At 40.0% G+C, this 17,493-nt stretch overlaps 1 protein-coding gene across 1 annotated transcript; it reads right to left on the minus strand.

Moving 5' to 3' along the window:
* Window positions 1–13,635: 13,635 nt before the first annotated feature.
* On the minus strand, window positions 13,636–16,563 carry AGO7 (Argonaute family protein). The gene is made up of 2 exons (XM_089991063.1): window positions 15,380–16,563; window positions 13,636–15,091 (listed from the first exon to the last, which is right to left on the minus strand). The coding sequence occupies exons 1-2, from the start codon at window positions 16,561–16,563 to the stop codon at window positions 13,636–13,638; spliced, it is 2,640 nt and encodes an 879-aa protein (XP_089847189.1).
* Between the last annotated feature and the right edge of the window lie 930 nt (window positions 16,564–17,493).

The following is a 17,493-nucleotide window of genomic DNA, read 5'->3' on the forward strand; positions in this document are numbered from 1 at the left end:
TTTAATAAAGTTCAAGTTTGGTTTAGTTAAGGATTCAAATCTGGAGGTTAATTATTAAAAATGAGATTTTTGTTAAATGGTCTAAATCTGTAAATTCATTAAGAAACATCTGATTTTATTTTAGTTATAGCAAAGCCCGTAAACGCAATCTTCGATGTAGTTCAAACCATGCATTGAGTTCGGTGGTTCTTTAAATCTAAATTTTTAAATAGGATTAGAATATGGTTTCTTTTGACTATGTTATGGGCCTCTGTTTAGCCGTGAACAAAATTCTGTGTTTTATTTCATGTGATCGAAAGTGAATATATGTTTGTATATTTTTGAGTCATGTGAGCCAAATGTTTATATGAGACTGTGATATAATGGTGACACAGGTTGTGTAATGACTATGGTTGGGCCATTTGAGGGCCTTTTGAGGCTATGTGTTTGTGCCATATTATATTATTGAGATAATTGTGAAATGCATTGATATGTTGATTTTATAATGACGATGATTTAATTTCACATGTGGTACAATATTGCACTATTATGACCTAGTGGGGTGAAGGCCCAGTCAGATAATGCATGCATCTCTTGTGTAAAGAACCCTTAATAATTTAATAAAGGTTTAAGAGACTCAAATAGTGTAATTATTTTTCTTCTTTGATTGCCCTCTAAAATGGTGGGATCCTTGAATGGCGGTTATAGGGGATCATGAGGGCACTGAACACCGTCTGCAATGTTTACCCCAAGAACCCGATAGGTGGTTCGTGTTCCTATTGTTAAAAGATATATATATATATATATATATATATATATATATATATATTTATTGTGTATGAAATGTAACTAAGAATAATCTCTTTAGGTTTTTCTTTTTTGGTTGCATTTGAACCAGTCAACACATGTTGACTAGTCAACATAGGAAACCATTGGGGTCTCAACAATTCTCTAAAGCCTCCTTTACTTGTGTATAAATATGGGACAAAGCCCCACTACAAACTTATGAATCTTGCATATGTTGAGATAAATAAAATCATTATTTTTTCTCTTATTTCTATTTCCCTTTAGTGGGTGTTTGTGAGAGAACCCATTTTGTGGTTCTTTGAGTGTTCATTTTAGTATTTTGTTGGAACTCTCTTGGGTGTCCACTATTGGTGATTGAGTGAACATTTTTAAAGGAACTCATTTCCTTACATGGTATTAGAGCTTGGTGATCAAGCTGAAATTATTTTTAGTACATTGGGCAATGTGCCACTCCAAATTTGAAAGTGTTGAAGCTCTCTTGCAATTTCTATTCAAAGTGCTCGTGATTGGTGGCATTTGCTTGGTGGTAGAGTGCTCGTGTCTTCTACCTTTACTCTTGTTCTTTTCTCTCGTCTTTCTCTATTCTTTTCTTTTGTCTTACCCTTTAAAAATTGATGACAATGAAAATGTCACCATAAAACCCATTAAACTCAATGATTCAAACTATGTAACATAGGCTTCAATTATGAAGCACCTTATATGGGAAAAATGGTTGTGAGGATTAGTGGATGAGACCGACCCAGAACCCAAAACAGTCCTTACCAAAGTAGAAGGTGAGAAAGAGGTACCTCTTATGGAGGTTGAGAAAAATAGAGCAATGACCACTTATGAGAAAAAGTGAAAGGAATAGAGAATGAGACATGCCAAGATTATGTCTTGGATCATTAGTAGCGTCAACATTAAAAAGTGTTGAAGTCTTGCTAAATTCGAACATGCAAACAATGCATGAGATTATCTTAAGAGAATGGATTCTCTTAAAGATATTGCATATGTATGCAACCTGTAAGATAAGATACAAAATATGGTTCAAAGAGACAAAAGCATTAGAGAATACTATAATGTTTTGTCCAAACTAGTGTTATAAAAAACGTGCCTTGAGGTGCAAAAAAAAAAGAAAGGAAGAAACGCAAAAAAGAAGAAGAAGATCTCATACATAAATTTTTTAGTACTTATTTGAGATTTTATATTGCTTATTGGTTGTTGCTTTATAGGACACTATATTTTTCAATTATATAATTAGTTTTCCAGTTATGTAATCAGTTTCTTAGTTATTTTTATATGTTTATATCATATTTTTTAGTACTTATTTGAGATTTTCTAATCTTGTTTGTTGTTACTTCATCAATAAAGCATTTCTTTATTTATTTGTATTTTTAGATATTTTTTTTTATAAATTTTTAAAAGTTTTCAAAATTTTTTTTTAAGGCTTACGCTTTATGCCTCGAGGCTTACGCCTTGCCTTGGTTTTTGGTGGAGTGCCTCAACGCTTTTCGCAACACTGGTTCGAACTACCGAACTATGGGAAGAGTTGACTCTTTTTGAACCAAAGTGGCATTGTCTGGAAGACATAGAACTTCGCCAAAATCAAATAGATGTGGAGCACTTTTACCAATTTATTAATGAATTGAGATCGGAGTTTGAATCCACCAAACTCGAACCTCCAAACATCGCAAATACCTGAGTTATTTTGCATACAAAATTCCTAAATTCACATAAAAAATCTACGATTTTTTTTTTAAATTTGAATCAAGAAATTGCTCAAATACCTGAGTTCGCTTAAAATATGAAATAGCGTTGTATAAAAAATGTGGACACCCATGCTATTTTTTAGGGACAAGTTCTTTAAAAACAGAATCGGGTTATTGGACTGGATTTTATTGCAGCCAGATCCAGACCCGTGTGTGTTATGCGTCAACCACTTAATAATGGCTTTGTTGTAATTTTTATTTGCAGCTACATGGTGGTTTAGTACCCTAAATTATTGTAAACCTAAATATATGTTAATGATATCTCCTCTGCAGCTAATGATTGCTGTTGTGGGTATACAGTTGATACCAGCCCTTCCCATCGTGTTTTCCTCTATTCACTGCAATAGATCCTGATGATTCAAGAATTAACATGGTATTAGAGCAAGGCCATTGTTGGATTTGAAAAAGTCTCCAAAAGGTATGACTAGAGAGACGTCTGATCTCCAAGTCAATATTTTCGTTCTCCTCCCTCTCTTCTCTTTTACTTCTCTTTTATCGAATGTGTCTCTAAACAAAATTTGTTCTACTCTTCCAATCTGAATCTCCTTTTGGTATCTGCTAAGATTTATTTCTGCGTGAAATCGTTTTTTGTTTTGGATAACACGCCTGTGATATGGTAAAATCAGATCATCGACTTCTAGTTAATGCTCTTTGCCTCTCTCTACTGAACATTAAATCTAAATATTGTCTTTGTTTCCTGTCATCTTGTCTTTTTTTTTTAGAGTTAACGTTCTCCTCCTCCTCTCTCTCTCTTTCTTAAATCTATCGTTCCTCTTTACGTTCAGATCTGTAAGAAACAGATCTAAACATCTTATCTCCCATTCCTTTTTAAAGTATTAGCTGATTTCAGTCTAGTATTCCCCATACACGTGCTTTGAAATTTCTTTTCTGTTGTGCATGCTATTCAAGGCTGAAGTATATATCTACGTCAGGAAGAAATCTGCTCTTTGCAAAAAAAAAGGGAAAAAAATATTGGTTGATTGTACGGTCTGAACGTGACTGTTGACAGCTGGTTTCAGATCTGACCTCGTTGACAGCTATTGACCCTAGATCCTAGCTAAAAAAAAAGGAAGTTAAGGCACGACTTACACCTCGTGATTGATCTTATTCACGCCTCAGCCTTGAATTGTGTGCGTCTTGTAGTTTTCTTATTCTTGTGTTATGGATTCTTCTTCGTTCTTCCCATCTCATTCGGGTCTTTCCTCAAGCTTCCTTAATCAACTTGTTTTTGAAAAATTAAACTCCTCAAATTTCTTGACTTGGAAGAGATAGATTATTCCTTTTATAAGGAGTCAAGGTCTCCTTGGTCATCTAGATGGAACTACTCCAGTCCCTCCAGAATTTGTTGCACGTGAAAGGACGGATGACAATGGGGCGACCTCAATTGTGTATGTCAAAAATCCAGAGTTTGAGACTTGGGAAAAGAAAGATCAGTCAGTTATGGCCTATATCACTTCAACTCTGTCGCAGGAGGTGCTCGTAGCCATACCTGATGATTGTTCAGCTAGCCAGCTTTGGAATAGATTAGTTTAGACATATTCTCAGGTCTCACAGGCGAGAATGGTTTTTCTGAAGCGAGAGTTTCAGTTGCTCAAAAAGGACAATATGACCATCATGGAGTATTTGAATAAGATGAAGACTATCATATACCAGCTTACCATTGTGGAGTGCAAGGTAAGTGACACATATATGGTTCAACAGACTCTGAGTGGGCTAGGCCTTGATTACAACATGATCATTACTTCTCTACTGTGCTTGCCTGTCCTCCCTACTTTTGAAGAGTTGCGTGCCAAGTTGATTCAGTATGAAATGACTCTAAAGGGTTTTTCTAAGGAGCCACAGTCTCGCACAAATACTCAGGAGGTCCTTGTTACAGGAATGCCATATGGGCGAGGACGAGGAGGTTTTGGGTTTCGTGGAAGAGGAGGACAATGTGGACTGCTGCCTACGCCAAATATATTGCCAAATGCGCAAGGACAAAAGACAGTACCCACTTGTTATCTTTGTAATAAAAGATGACATATTAAGGCAAATTGTTGGTTTAATCCTCAAAATAAAGGAAAGTCACCACAAGCAGATGTCAAGAGAGAGTCTGGTAGTGCCCAGGCTAATGATGAAATCAGAGAGTTATTGTTATCTACATTGACAGGATTGAATCTGAAGCAGAGTGATCAGGGGACTTGGTACGTTGACTCAGGTGCAACAACCCATGTGACTGGTGATGCTGGTAAGATTCTTAATCCTATCCCTTATTTTGGTAAAAGTAGTATCGTCACTGGAGACGAAACTCATCACCTTGTCTCTCATATTGGAAACTCCATTGTTCCTATGTCAACCTCTACTCTTAAGTTGTCTAAAAATCTTCATGCTCCCAACATTAAGAAAAACATTGTTTCTGTTTCTAAGCTTGTCGATGATAATCATGCCTCAGTTGAATTCACTCTCTTTTCTGTGTAGGTCAAGGACCTTTGCACGAGAGAAACATTCGCTGAGGGAAAAAGACAAGTGAACATGTATATCTTCCAAGAACGTATCTTGGATTCTGCTCGTCCTGCTTGTTCCATCTCGAAAACTTCACCTGTGTCATCTTTAGCATCAAATAAGTGTGTTATGAATGTCTTTGAATGTAATAAGCCACATATTTGGCATAGTCGGTTGGGTCATTGTGGGAGTCATTTTGTTGAAAAGTTTGTTTCCAATAATCTCATTCATAAAGATAGTCTGAATACAGGGATGAGTGATCAAATGTGTTCCAGTTGTCGTCTATGCAAGAGTCATGTACTGCCTTTTAATTCTTTCAATAAAAGAGCTTCAAAGCCTTTTGAGATTATTTGTTCTGACGTGTGGGGGCCTGCTCCTGTTATTTCTGGTTCTGGAAGCAGATATTACTTAATCTTTATCGATAACTACTCCCGCTATACTTGGATATACTTTATGAAAAGTAATTCTGAAGTTTTTTCTTTGTTCCAAAACTTTCATTCTCTAGTCAAAAACCAGTTTTTTGAATCTATTCAACATTTCGAATATGATGGAGGCGGTGAATTTTCCTCCAGTGACTTCATACATTTTCTCCAAATTAATGGGATAGGAAAAAGAGTGTCTTGCCCACATACACCACATCAAAATGGGATAGCTGAATGAAAGCATAGACACATTGTTGAGAGTGCAATGAGTATGATGCATGACAACAATCTTCTTAATTCCTTGTGGACAAAAGCTTTTCATTCTGCTGTGCATGTGATAAATAGATTACCTGTGACTATTTTGGAGAATAAGTCACCTTATTTCTCCCTTTTTGGTGTCCATCCCAACTACCATGACTTGCATGTTTTTTGTTGTGTTTGCTATGTTCATATTGATGGATCCTTGGGGCACAAATTTTAGGACAAGGCATTAAAGTGCAGGTTTGTAGGGTATGCAAACGTCTACAAAGGATACATATGTTATGATCTCATAAGCAAACACATCAAGATATCGAGGAATGTTATCTTTGATGAGCTGAATTTTGATCTTCAAACCAACATGACTCCTGCAGATTCCCCACCAGGTGAAATCTATCACCCTAATTGTCCTTCGAGCTGTATGCAGCCACTTGAATGTACTGGCGCGGAGGATAAGACACTGTCTCCAAGAGAAATGACATTACCACTTGGACTAGACAAGAATAAGGGCATTGTTTACACCCGACGAAATGGGGAGGATCCACCTATTTCGAGATAAGGGACTGAACAATCATCCACTTCCTCGCGTACTCTTGATGGCAGGAGGTCCACTCGTGTTCGTCACCCAATTGAAAGATGGGTTAGTTATGACAATTTCTCTATGGACTTTCAGTTGTTCCTGACGGCTCTACAAAAAAGAGGATGAACCTGTTACATTCTATAAAATAAATAATTCTAAAAAATGGGTGGAAGCCATGAATGGTGAGATGGAAGCTTTGCATGAGTGTGGAACATAGGAGATTATCTCCAGACCGTCCAACAGGAATGTGGTAGGATGCAAGTGTGTGTATAAAATAAAGTACAAGTCAGACGGAAGCATTGAAAGGTACAAGGCAAGACTTGTAGCTAAAAGATTTACACAGGCGCTAGGTTAGGATTATGACGAAATCTTCAACCCAGTTGTAAGAATGGGGACCATTAGAATTATTATTTCCCTAGCAGTTGTACATGGATGAAAGCTCAATCAGCTCGATATAAAAAATGCCTTCCTGCTTGGCGACTTAAAGGAGGAGGTCTCTACATGGAACAACCTCCTGGATATGTAGAAGGGGATCCTAGGAACTACGTCTGCCGATCGGAGAGTCCTCTATGTGCTGAAGCAGGCGTCCCGCTCTTGGTTTGACAGTTTTTCGTCTGAGATACAGAAACATGGTTTTCGTTGATCTTTTCTAGACCATTCCCTGTTTATATTCAAAAGTGAAGATGTAGTTACTTTACTGGTTATATATGTGGATGATATTGTTATTACAGGTAACTCAGAGGATCCCATTGCAAAGGTGAAACAATTGTTAAGTCAGAGATTTAAAATGGACCTTGGAGACTTGCGATATTTTCTTGGGGTGGAAGTTGATAGAAGAGAAGATGGTTTGACACTCACTCAACACAAATACACAGTGGATGTCCTCAGCAAAGCAGGTATGAGGGACTATAAGCCTTTAGCCACTCCGAGCATTCTTCATAAAAAAATGAGTGTCCAAGATGGGGATTTATACGAGGACCGTACCAGATATAGGAGCCTAGTTGGGATGTTACAGTATCTTACGTTCACCCGACCTGACATTGTCTACTCAGTCAACCAGGTGTCTCAATTCATGCATGAACTGCACACTGGACACATGGAGACGGTCAAAAGAATCCTTAGATATTTAAAGGGGACAGTTGGTGATGGACTTCTCTACAGGCAAAGATCGACAGGACAAAGCGTGCATAAAATTTATGTCTACAGTGATGCGGATTGGGCCGGTGCTCCAGATGAGTGAAGATCTGTCTCAGGGTATTGTGTTTTCATTGGACAAAATTTGGTCTCTTGGAGAAGTAAGAAACAAAAAGTTGTAGCTAGGTCAAGCACTGAGGCGGAGTACCGATCTATGGCTATTGCCACTGCAGAAATTACATGGGTCAGACACATATTGACAGAAGGGAAGAAATTTCATGATCATCTTTACTATGTGATAATCAAAGTGCTATCAACGTGTCTTTTAATCCAATCCACCATAGTCGAGCCAAGCGTATTGAGATAGATCAACATTTTGTGCGGCAGAAGGTTGAAGAAAAGGAGATTGAACCTGAATTTGTGAGAACCGGAGATCAAGTAGCAGATCTGTTCACAAAAGGATTAACTAAAGGCAAATTTTGGATGCTCAAAAACAAGTTGTTCATAGTACAAGACCATGCACAACTTGGGGGTGAAAAACAAAATCGGGTTATTGAACTGGATTTTATTGGAGCCAGATCCGGACCCATGTGTGTTATGCGTTAGCCACTTAATAATGGCTTTGTTGTAATTTTTTATTTGCAGCTGCAGGGTAGTTTAGTACCCTAAATTATCGTAAACCTAAATATATGTTAATGATATCTCCTCTGCAGCTAACGATTGCTGAAGTGGGTATACAGTTGATACCAGCCCTTCCCATCGTATCTTCCTCTATTCATTGCAACAGATCCTGATGATTCAAGAATTAACAGTTCTTATATCAAGAGTGAACAACGCAACTGAAGAAAGCTATAATCTGGGGCAAAATGATGGTGAGAAGTTTGAAGCTATTGGGTGATACACAAGGTTAGTTGGTAAATTAATTTACTTAACAATTACTAGGCCCAATATTGCATATACAGTAAGCGTGGTTAGTCAATTTTATGCATGTTTCCACCATTGCCCATATAGCTACAGTTTGCTGCATTTTAAGATATTTGAAATAGAATCTAGGTAAGATAATTTTTATATACGAAGAATAGTATACTTTGATATTGAGGTGCACATGGATGCAACTTGGGTGGCTCTTTAAAATCTAGAAGATCTACCTTTTACCTTGGGCTATTATTGTATCTTTGTCAGATGAAACTTAGTCTCATGGAAGAGTTAGAGGCAATCAATGATTTCTCAGTCAACTCATACCTGGTCTCTCTCTCTCTCTCAGGTTTTTTTGGGTAATGGGAGAAAATTCTCACTCGCAAATTCATGGTGTAAAAACCCCAGGTTTCCCTTGCCTGCAGGAAGTACACCCAGCTTCAGCCTCGCAGCAAGGGATGAACACCTGTGGTTTTCGAACTCATGACATTCATGAGTTGCCCCTACTAGATGAGCAGAGCCCTCATGGGCTTCTCTCTTTCTCTTTCACCTATCCACTCTTAAAATCTGTAGAAGAATAGCTAAATGTGCAGCCCTAATACCTGTAATGCATATGATTGATTTGTACAAAATTTGAAAATGAAAAATAAAAAGAGATGCATATTCATCTCTTTCAATGCACCATATCATTTTGGTTGCTTTTTGTTGTCCTATGCTATGAACCATGTAAGAGATCAGGTCCTATTGAAAATAATATTCTTTGTTTATCATGTAACACACAAATATATTGTCTTTATCTCACCACTTACAGCAAATGCATTAGCCTACCGCATCTCATTATGTGGTAGACATCAAACACCAAAAGTCTATTGAAATATGGAACTGCAGGATCTTCTACTTTGTCTGTAATCGTCTTTGCATTCCATGCTTGCATATCATAATCTATATTTAAACCGACTTTTAAGCCTTTAGTAAAATGGTGGTTTCCACTTTTGTGGATTTTTTCTTCATAATCATTTGACTAATTAGTAATGTAACTTTGTGAATATATGCTATAGTGCTCCTCTGTTTTGTTGCTATGACTATGAATTCATCTACAATTGACTCAAACTGTGATATGTCTTGGATAATCTTAATAGTGGGATAATGCTTATGAAGTAAGCCAAACATTATTGAAAACCAAAACTGGGTTTATCCAGCTATGGCAACTAGGGAAATGTATAGGAAAAGATCTGCACATCCTATTGTCGACATAGAAAAGGATACAAATCTTGAGCAACTAACTTCAAATTGCTATTTCTGTTTGTTCTGTGTCGAGTATCGTCAATAATGTGAAATGATGTCCTATACCTCGACTACCAAGTAGCCTATTGGTAATGAAGCAAATAAAGGTATGGTTGGAAACAATCATTGGGCTAAAGCTTAAGGTGGTCTAGAAAATTACTAGAACAAAAATGAACCACATGGGATGCAGTCTTAGCAGGCATTACAAGGCAAAGAGGGGTATGTTTGAAATAGCCATATTGCAATAGATTTGAGTAGTGATACTGGATTTAAATTTTCAAGAAAACAAGGGTATGAGAGCATGTTTTTGTGGAACATATGCATTACTGTGTTCAGGCCATGATTCAGCAGCAAATTGTGTAATGGCGGAGAATAGAATCTCGCTTTTGTTGGTAGGTTTCTTATTAAACTTTGCACCAAGTTACATGTGTAGCGCTGAATGGGCGCTGATTTTTCATATATCCTTCATGATTAGATCAATGTTGTGTAGGAAATGCCATCCAATGGGCACTTTTCCTTCTGTCATTAAAGTTACTTCAGAACTTTATAATCTGGGGCACCATCTCTGATTGCATTTTCTTATCCAACTTCAATACTTTCTTTCTGTGCAAAAGTTCTGTGTTCTCGATGTCAGAATATCAGTTCATTTTAAGAACAGTATGCTGCTCTGTTTTGGGTGTCACTGTTACCTCATACCCCTGATCAAAGTTTCACAAATCACTGATCCAGGTCTCTTTTTCTCATCTCCTTAAACGTGCACATATCTCATTGTGGCTTAGTAGTCGAGTCCTTGTTCATAGTTAGTGAGCACTACAAACGCACAACTGACATTGCAAATTAAATATAGGCTTCCTATCATGAATGCATATGGAAGAACTTAATTCAATTGGTATTGCAGGTGTGTGAAGGCATCCGTGAGTTGCTCCAGATTCCTTCCTAGGTTTATTTGCTTTGAAAATCTTATGAATGTATGACAGGGCAGGTCCACCCTCTGCTCATTTGACTTTCACTAGATTAATTGTTTGAGACCATGGATCGTGTTTCTATCTAGAAGTAGCCTTGCAAACAGACTTTTTACTTGTATCATTGAGCTTACATATTGCAGTGTCTGCTCCAATTAGATACCCAATTTTCAGATACTTTCAGACTTGTCTGAACATGCCATTAGCACGTGTGTGTGTGTGTGTGCACGTGTGTAATCACAGCCTGCTGCCTAATCCGCGTCTTGATAGTTGGTCGATGCTACTTCCATCTTGAGTTTTTGCTCTGGCCATTCTGTCTTTGATTCTATGGACGCTATTCTGATCCCTAGAAAATTGTAGTTCACAATGCAACCAATAGTAACAGGCCCCACCAATTGGTCACGTCAGAAGTTTGTAGATTGTCAAATGTGATAGTCTGCAATATGATACCGAGGGGTTGTCTGGTCTGAATCTGCCGAGGGCTACCCTCCAGCTTGGCTACTAAAAAGGGCAAGAAAGAAACAAAAAGAAAAAGGAGAGAGAGAGAGAGAGAGAGAGAGAGAGAGAGAGAGAGAGAGATCACCATCTATTACAGGAATCTGGCTTGTAGGAGCACGGGAGATGTTTGAAGGTTTGGACTTTAGGGCACAGCTGGAAGTAAGAGAAAAAAAACGTGAATTTTTTGTTCCAAATGGAAAAACAGAACCTTTCTGTATTTTTTTTCATGATTTCACCAGCCATACGTATGAAAAACTTATCCAAATAAAGTGGTGGGGGAATAATGGTGAAATTTTTCACCAGTACACCTCATGCTTTTTATAAGATTATTCAAAATTTCCAAGAAAATTTGTCAGTTCCAAAGTTGGGGCTGATGCCACTACAGTAATTTCTAGTTCTCATCCCAATGCCAAACATTATTCACCATAGGCGGAAGAGGCTGGAATTTCTCGTTTCTCCTGAAAATTTCATGTGGATCAGACAATATCGTTTCTCCTGAAAATTTCAGATAACTCGTCTGTCTTGCTCCCTTTTTATTCCTGCCAGCTTATGCCAACCAATACTCACGTGGTGTGTTTGGGAGCAGATCGGGTGTTTAGAGTAGAAACCCATTATATGCAGCGACCTGCTTGACAGCCACCCATCTTGGCATTTCTCGAGATGGGTGTGGTATCCATCTCGAAATATACAGATGGGTGGCCATCAGCAGTGGAGCTGCATGCTAAGCAGCAAACATGCAGTGCTGCTGCATAAAAAATGCCCTCTAATATCTGTCATCGTTCGTGCAGATTTGTGGATTTGTAAACCCCTATCAAACATTGCTGGAAAAAAAATAAAAAACATTCTTTCCCTGTGAAGATAAGTCAAGATCCAGCAAGAATCTATCATCCAGTTGGACTCCATCTTGAGGACTCGCCCGATGAAGCCCCACACGTTGGAGAGGAGAGTCTCCTTTCTGGTGGTTGTCCAGTCTCACAATGAGACCAAACCTGTAAAGAAGAGTCTTGTATTAAAGCAAGTTTGTATTCAGGTAAAGTCTGACCTTAATATTGACGCCTTGTGTTTAAGGTATCATACTCAATGTGATCTTGAAAATATCTATATAAGGGGAGGGCGTCTCCTTCTCTTTGTTGTGTAAGTCAAAGAGAAAGGGACGCCCAACAGTGGATATAAGTCACATTAACTGGACCACTATAAAATTATGTGTGTGTGATCTTGTTTGAAAAATGTTTCAGCCTGATCTTTTACATGGTATCGGAGCCACAGTGATTCCATAGTTGATACAATTCATTATTATCCTTTATCTGCAATGGCCTCAAGCTCACCCTTCCTGCCACCCAATCTAACAGTTCAATGGAATGCGTTCTCCTTGTGTTTGTGAAACTCAACAAGGACAATTATTTGTTGTGGTACTCCCAATCATGACCTCATGAAGTACGTAGATGGTTCTCATCCTGCTTCTACTTCATTTGTTTGAGAAGGTGAGCAACTAAAACCAAAATTTGATTTTGTTGCATGAAAGTGTGCTGACCAACTTGTTTTAAGTTGGAATAAGCCCACTGTTACAAAGGTCATACTAGGCCATCTGTGTCCCATCTCACAAACGATATAGTTAGAGCCCGGCTGGTGAGCTCGGCATGAGCAGAGACCAAGCTGACTCATTTTTTATAAAAAAATTCTAAGTATTTTTTAAGCTTGATAATATATCAAATACATATTATGTAAAACACACATTTTGTGCTCGGCTCATTTACTTAGACGAGCTGGCTCGTAGCTCGGCTCACCGAGCTCAATTTTTGAGCTGAGTCGAGTTGAACCCATTCATATTGTTTGCCAGACCTAGACCTAGTTGGCAACTCCAGTCTCATCATCTATTTTCTTTTCCACTCCCATTACCCCTCTCATCTCGTCAACGCCCGCCTCCAAACAGAACCTAATAACTCGTGCCTCATGTTAAGTGTTGATCCTGACTACTCGCAACAGGATGGATGTCTAAAGAGCGGTTAATATGCTTGAAGCTGGGTAGAACGAGAGGCAAACATTCACTTGAGAGAGAGAGAGAGAGAGAGAGAGAGAGAGCCAAACAGCTGAGCAGTTACAAAGGCATTGCAGCAAGGTCTTCGTAACCTAACAAAGCACTTTTGCCTCCTACAAGTGCTCACACCTGACTAGTGGGTCAGCTTAAGGAATTCAAATTGAAAGAACATCAAGAGTTAAAAGATTAAGTGCACGTTCATCATTAGCCGCACAAGCTAGCTCATGTAACTCTCTTTCATTCCTGCTTGAACGTTACAGTTATCAAATAAATTTATGAGTGCTCAAAATTGAGGCCTTCTCTTCCTTCATGCACATTATGGTCCTCTTGCGCACTCGTACTTGCTTACCATTCGCACTCTTCACTTGTCATAATCTAAACATCTTAACCAAACGCTAAGTTTAGATTGCATGGAAGGCTTTACAATCAGTCTTTTTGGAGGTGACAAACATGGTCACAGGAGGGCGTCGCAGATGATCAACGATCTGTTCTTCATGAGTATACTCCTTGGTTAGCAAGAATCTGATTTGTGTCAGCAGTAGAACATTAGCTTCTTCACTCTGTCATTCGGTTTTGGCAGTGGAATTGTCGTCAATGGAGGACCAGGCCGCGAGAGAGAGACTCTAGAGGGGCCTGAGCTCACAACCATCGACACCGCTCTTTCGAGATACAGTCGACCTCGATAAGCAGCAAGGTGGGCATAGTAAGCTGGTGGCACCAGGGACACAGGCTTTGTGCATCTCACGAAAGTGTAGCACAAGTTATGTATGAGCTGCTGTAACTCATCAGAACCGAAACAACTCTCGTCCCAAAGAACATGGTAGTGTGTCGGACGGCTGGTACCTTTCATCCCTGAGTGACTACAGAGATAAAAATCGAACTCTCTCGGATGCGTTATCACCGTATCTACAACAGTCCCTGGGGGGATGTTTCCACCATTGGCGGCATTGTTGTTTCGGTCATTGGGAAACAATCTGGTATGGTGCCTCTTCTGTACAACCACGAATGTGATCAAGGGCTTATAGCCAGGAAACCTCAGACAAGCCGATTTAATGGCCTTTAGCTCCTCCTGCAACACTTTGTAGAATTGGGTTTCACTAACACCGTCTCTGAAGAAAATAATCCTTCTGGGAAGCCTGTTGATCCCATGGGAGAAGTCATCCAGCAATTCTTCGACCATTTCCTGGAGATCTTGTATGATTTCTTGTCTGTGTGTTTGAGACCTCATCTTGGATATGTATTTATTTGCAGCTGGCCAATTCATGCTACCAACCACAGCCGCAATGGATGGGCTGTAGTCGTCGAGCGGGTGAGGATGAGTCACATCTGCACCCATAAACATCGTCGGCTCATCATCGCCAAACACACACGGATTTTGTCTGGGCAGTGGACTGTACAGTGAGACCGTGCTTCCACCAACCTTGGCATTGATCTTTAAAGCTAAGTTGGTCAAGAACTGGGGACTCAACTTGCTCAGATTGTGATACAGGCAGCACTGACTTATAACACCTATGCTTGTTTCCGCAATTCGTTTCAGATCTGCATATCCCTTGTGCTTTTTCTCCATGATGCAGATGACCAGCTGCACGTTACCAGATGCAGCTTCATGGAGTTCCCTCAGTATGGTTTCAAGTGTGGAGACATTGTTCAGTGCATGAATCTGCTCAAACTGCGGGTTAATTATGGCCGTCCGTCTCAGAGTAATACCTAATTGCTCACATCTCTGGGCGAGCTGGAACATAAATCTGGGAATACATGAACGCTGTTCAGATGTGCCCCCAAAACTAATGAGTGCCCATCTGTTGATCCTCACACCCTCGAGCACATGGCTGTCGATCATATTCCACTGCCGGTCCTGATGACTTGGGGTAATGTCTCTAACATGACCACCTTTCCCAAGTCTCAATTTGGGGGGACTAAGTATTCTGGCATTCAGCTTGGTCATTTCTTGAGATACGTGCAGCTTGAACCCTTTTGCATATTCACCACTGTTCAAGAACAGACAGACAGACTTATCACCAACGCAATTCTTAATTATCAGACGGATTGCCAACTACAAAGAAAGGAATACTGGCAATCACAGATTACACAATCCAAAACAATATGAAAGGAAAGCTAGAGAAGAAGAAAGCAACAATGATCAAGTATCTAAATTTAAATGTTTATAATTTGAAAGAGGAGGGAGGAGGTTAGAATTTTTGTCCTAGTGCATTTGAAACTATGAATCAATTTCCATAGATCAGTTGATGGTGCTTCTTTTACCATATGGATTTTACCTTGTCGGCCCTCCACCTCCGCGCATGACATTATTGACAATGGCTTTTCGTTCCCTCGGCCTCTGGCAGCCCATTTGAAGTATTCTTCTTGTTTGTTCATCAGAGAGCTTGCCCATATACTTCTGGCCGTCACAGATAACACACAGCTCCATTGGAAGATAACAGGGTTTGGTCCTGCTGATCTGCAAGCATGGCAAGTTCCTGAACTGAATGTCATGGTTGTAATGTTGCTTGAAGTAATCCACCACCCGCAGAACCTTGCCATCCTTGCCCTCGAATTTTAGATTCTCTGTGATTTCACTTGTCAAGCTATAAACCCTGAACCTCTGATCAGTATCCCTGTGGCACACGAAGATCCTGATGTTTCTCAGGGCCTTCTCGACCTCTTTCCGTTCCTCATCGATCAGACCTCTTGTCTTCCTCTGAGACAAGTCCCTCAGAAAATCGCAACGCTTCTGAAGATACTGAATTATTCCAATGCTCTCATGGAAAGCTGCCACAGAGAAATCAACATTGAGAGCGAGGCCTTGCTGCGTCGGCCGAAGGCTCTGAAAGAATCCTCTCAATCCGACAGCTCCTCCACCAATGTTCTTCTCCTCTCCCATCGATCTCGAGTAGAAAGATCGGTTCATTGGGATGCATTTCTCGGTCGGGCTCTCCCTCAAGACGACATCCAAGGCATGAAGATATTCCTGAGGAAGAGGGACATGATGCTCATCGCTCTTCAAGTAGTGATTCAAGTCTTCCCCCTTGAGCTTTGATGCCAGCTTGATGGTCACCTTGAAAAGCTTATGTTTCTGCGGCAGATGAGCACATCCACTGGATGGGGGGGCAGGAATGGGCAGATTGATCAGGAACTCTAGTCTATCACTCTGGAACCTGATGGGGCTATAGAGATTTCTTCTACCATCAAACACCGGGAGGCTGCCGGAAAGGAGAAGCGGGTGTTCTTTGACAAGTTTGCGCTCGATAAGCCTCGAAATCTCTTTCGATGGATATGGTGATATGTTGACGTCGTAATGGTACATCTGCTGGGAAGGACAGAATTCAACCAGGAAGTGGTTTGCAACAAGAGGGATCGGGATTCCTAGACTTCCACCAGAATCAGGCCTCCTCATTGCCACCAGAGGCTGAGAATCCGTGTCTAGTTGTTGCTTACCTTGAGATACAGAGGCAGCAGCCATGGTTATACCATCCACTGTGACGGAGCTCACTTTCTCCGTTGGTCCTTCACCAACTGTTTTAAAAGGCAAGAGTATGACAACAATCAAAAGGCATACATTTGTCTCAAGAGTGAATCAACCGCAAGAACCCCACTAAATGTGGCCTCCAAGAGAAAAAGAATAACAAAGAAAAGAAGCACCAGCAGCGTCCAATTTATTGTTTAAAAGGGAAAGAATGGGAGGGGCAAATTGTCATACATTCAGTACTGCAAAGGGAAAAGAAGGGGAAAGGAAAGAAAAGACCCCAACTTTCCTTGCTTTTCCCGAAATAAGAATACAAATACAACCTTTCAACCAGATACTCAAAATCACCAACCAGTGGAATGTTGAAAACAAACTCAACTTTGTTGGTTTTACACAACACGTCAGCGTCCATCTATTAGAAAAGAAGAAGGAATCCCAGAAAGATGATGGGTGCTCATCACCATGTTGAAGAATAACGCGAAAATGATTTTACGGTGTTATGAATTTGTCACCGTGCTCAGCTCGATGCCATTTTGGTTGTTTCCCTACCTATAACTCTTCACGTACATCAACTTCCGGATCGCTTCATCGTGAAAGTAATAAAGAACATTACCTTGTGGTGAAGAAGGAAGAGGAGTTGTTGACGCCGCTGCAAGAAACGCTCCATGTTTCCATTGATGACTCGCTTGAGAGTGGTCGGAAGGAAAAGGAAGGAGAGGAGGAGACGGAAGGAGGGGAGGAGATGAAGTGGGTTGCAGTGGAGGATGTAACAAGTACGTGGCGTTGTTGAGATGATTATCACGGTGATGGTAGTGGTGGTGCCCTTGCTGCTGCTTTTGAAGGTTTTTCATTATCGTGTTGGAAGAGGAGGTGGTGGTGGTAGCAGTGGTCTTTTTGTCTCTGTAGGTCCTGACATTCGTACCAGAT

The sequence above is a fragment of the Nuphar pumila genome, chromosome 16 (genome assembly GCF_984573655.1).
Source record: "Nuphar pumila chromosome 16, dmNupPumi1.hap1.1, whole genome shotgun sequence".
Classification (NCBI taxonomy): Eukaryota; Viridiplantae; Streptophyta; class Magnoliopsida; order Nymphaeales; family Nymphaeaceae; genus Nuphar; species Nuphar pumila.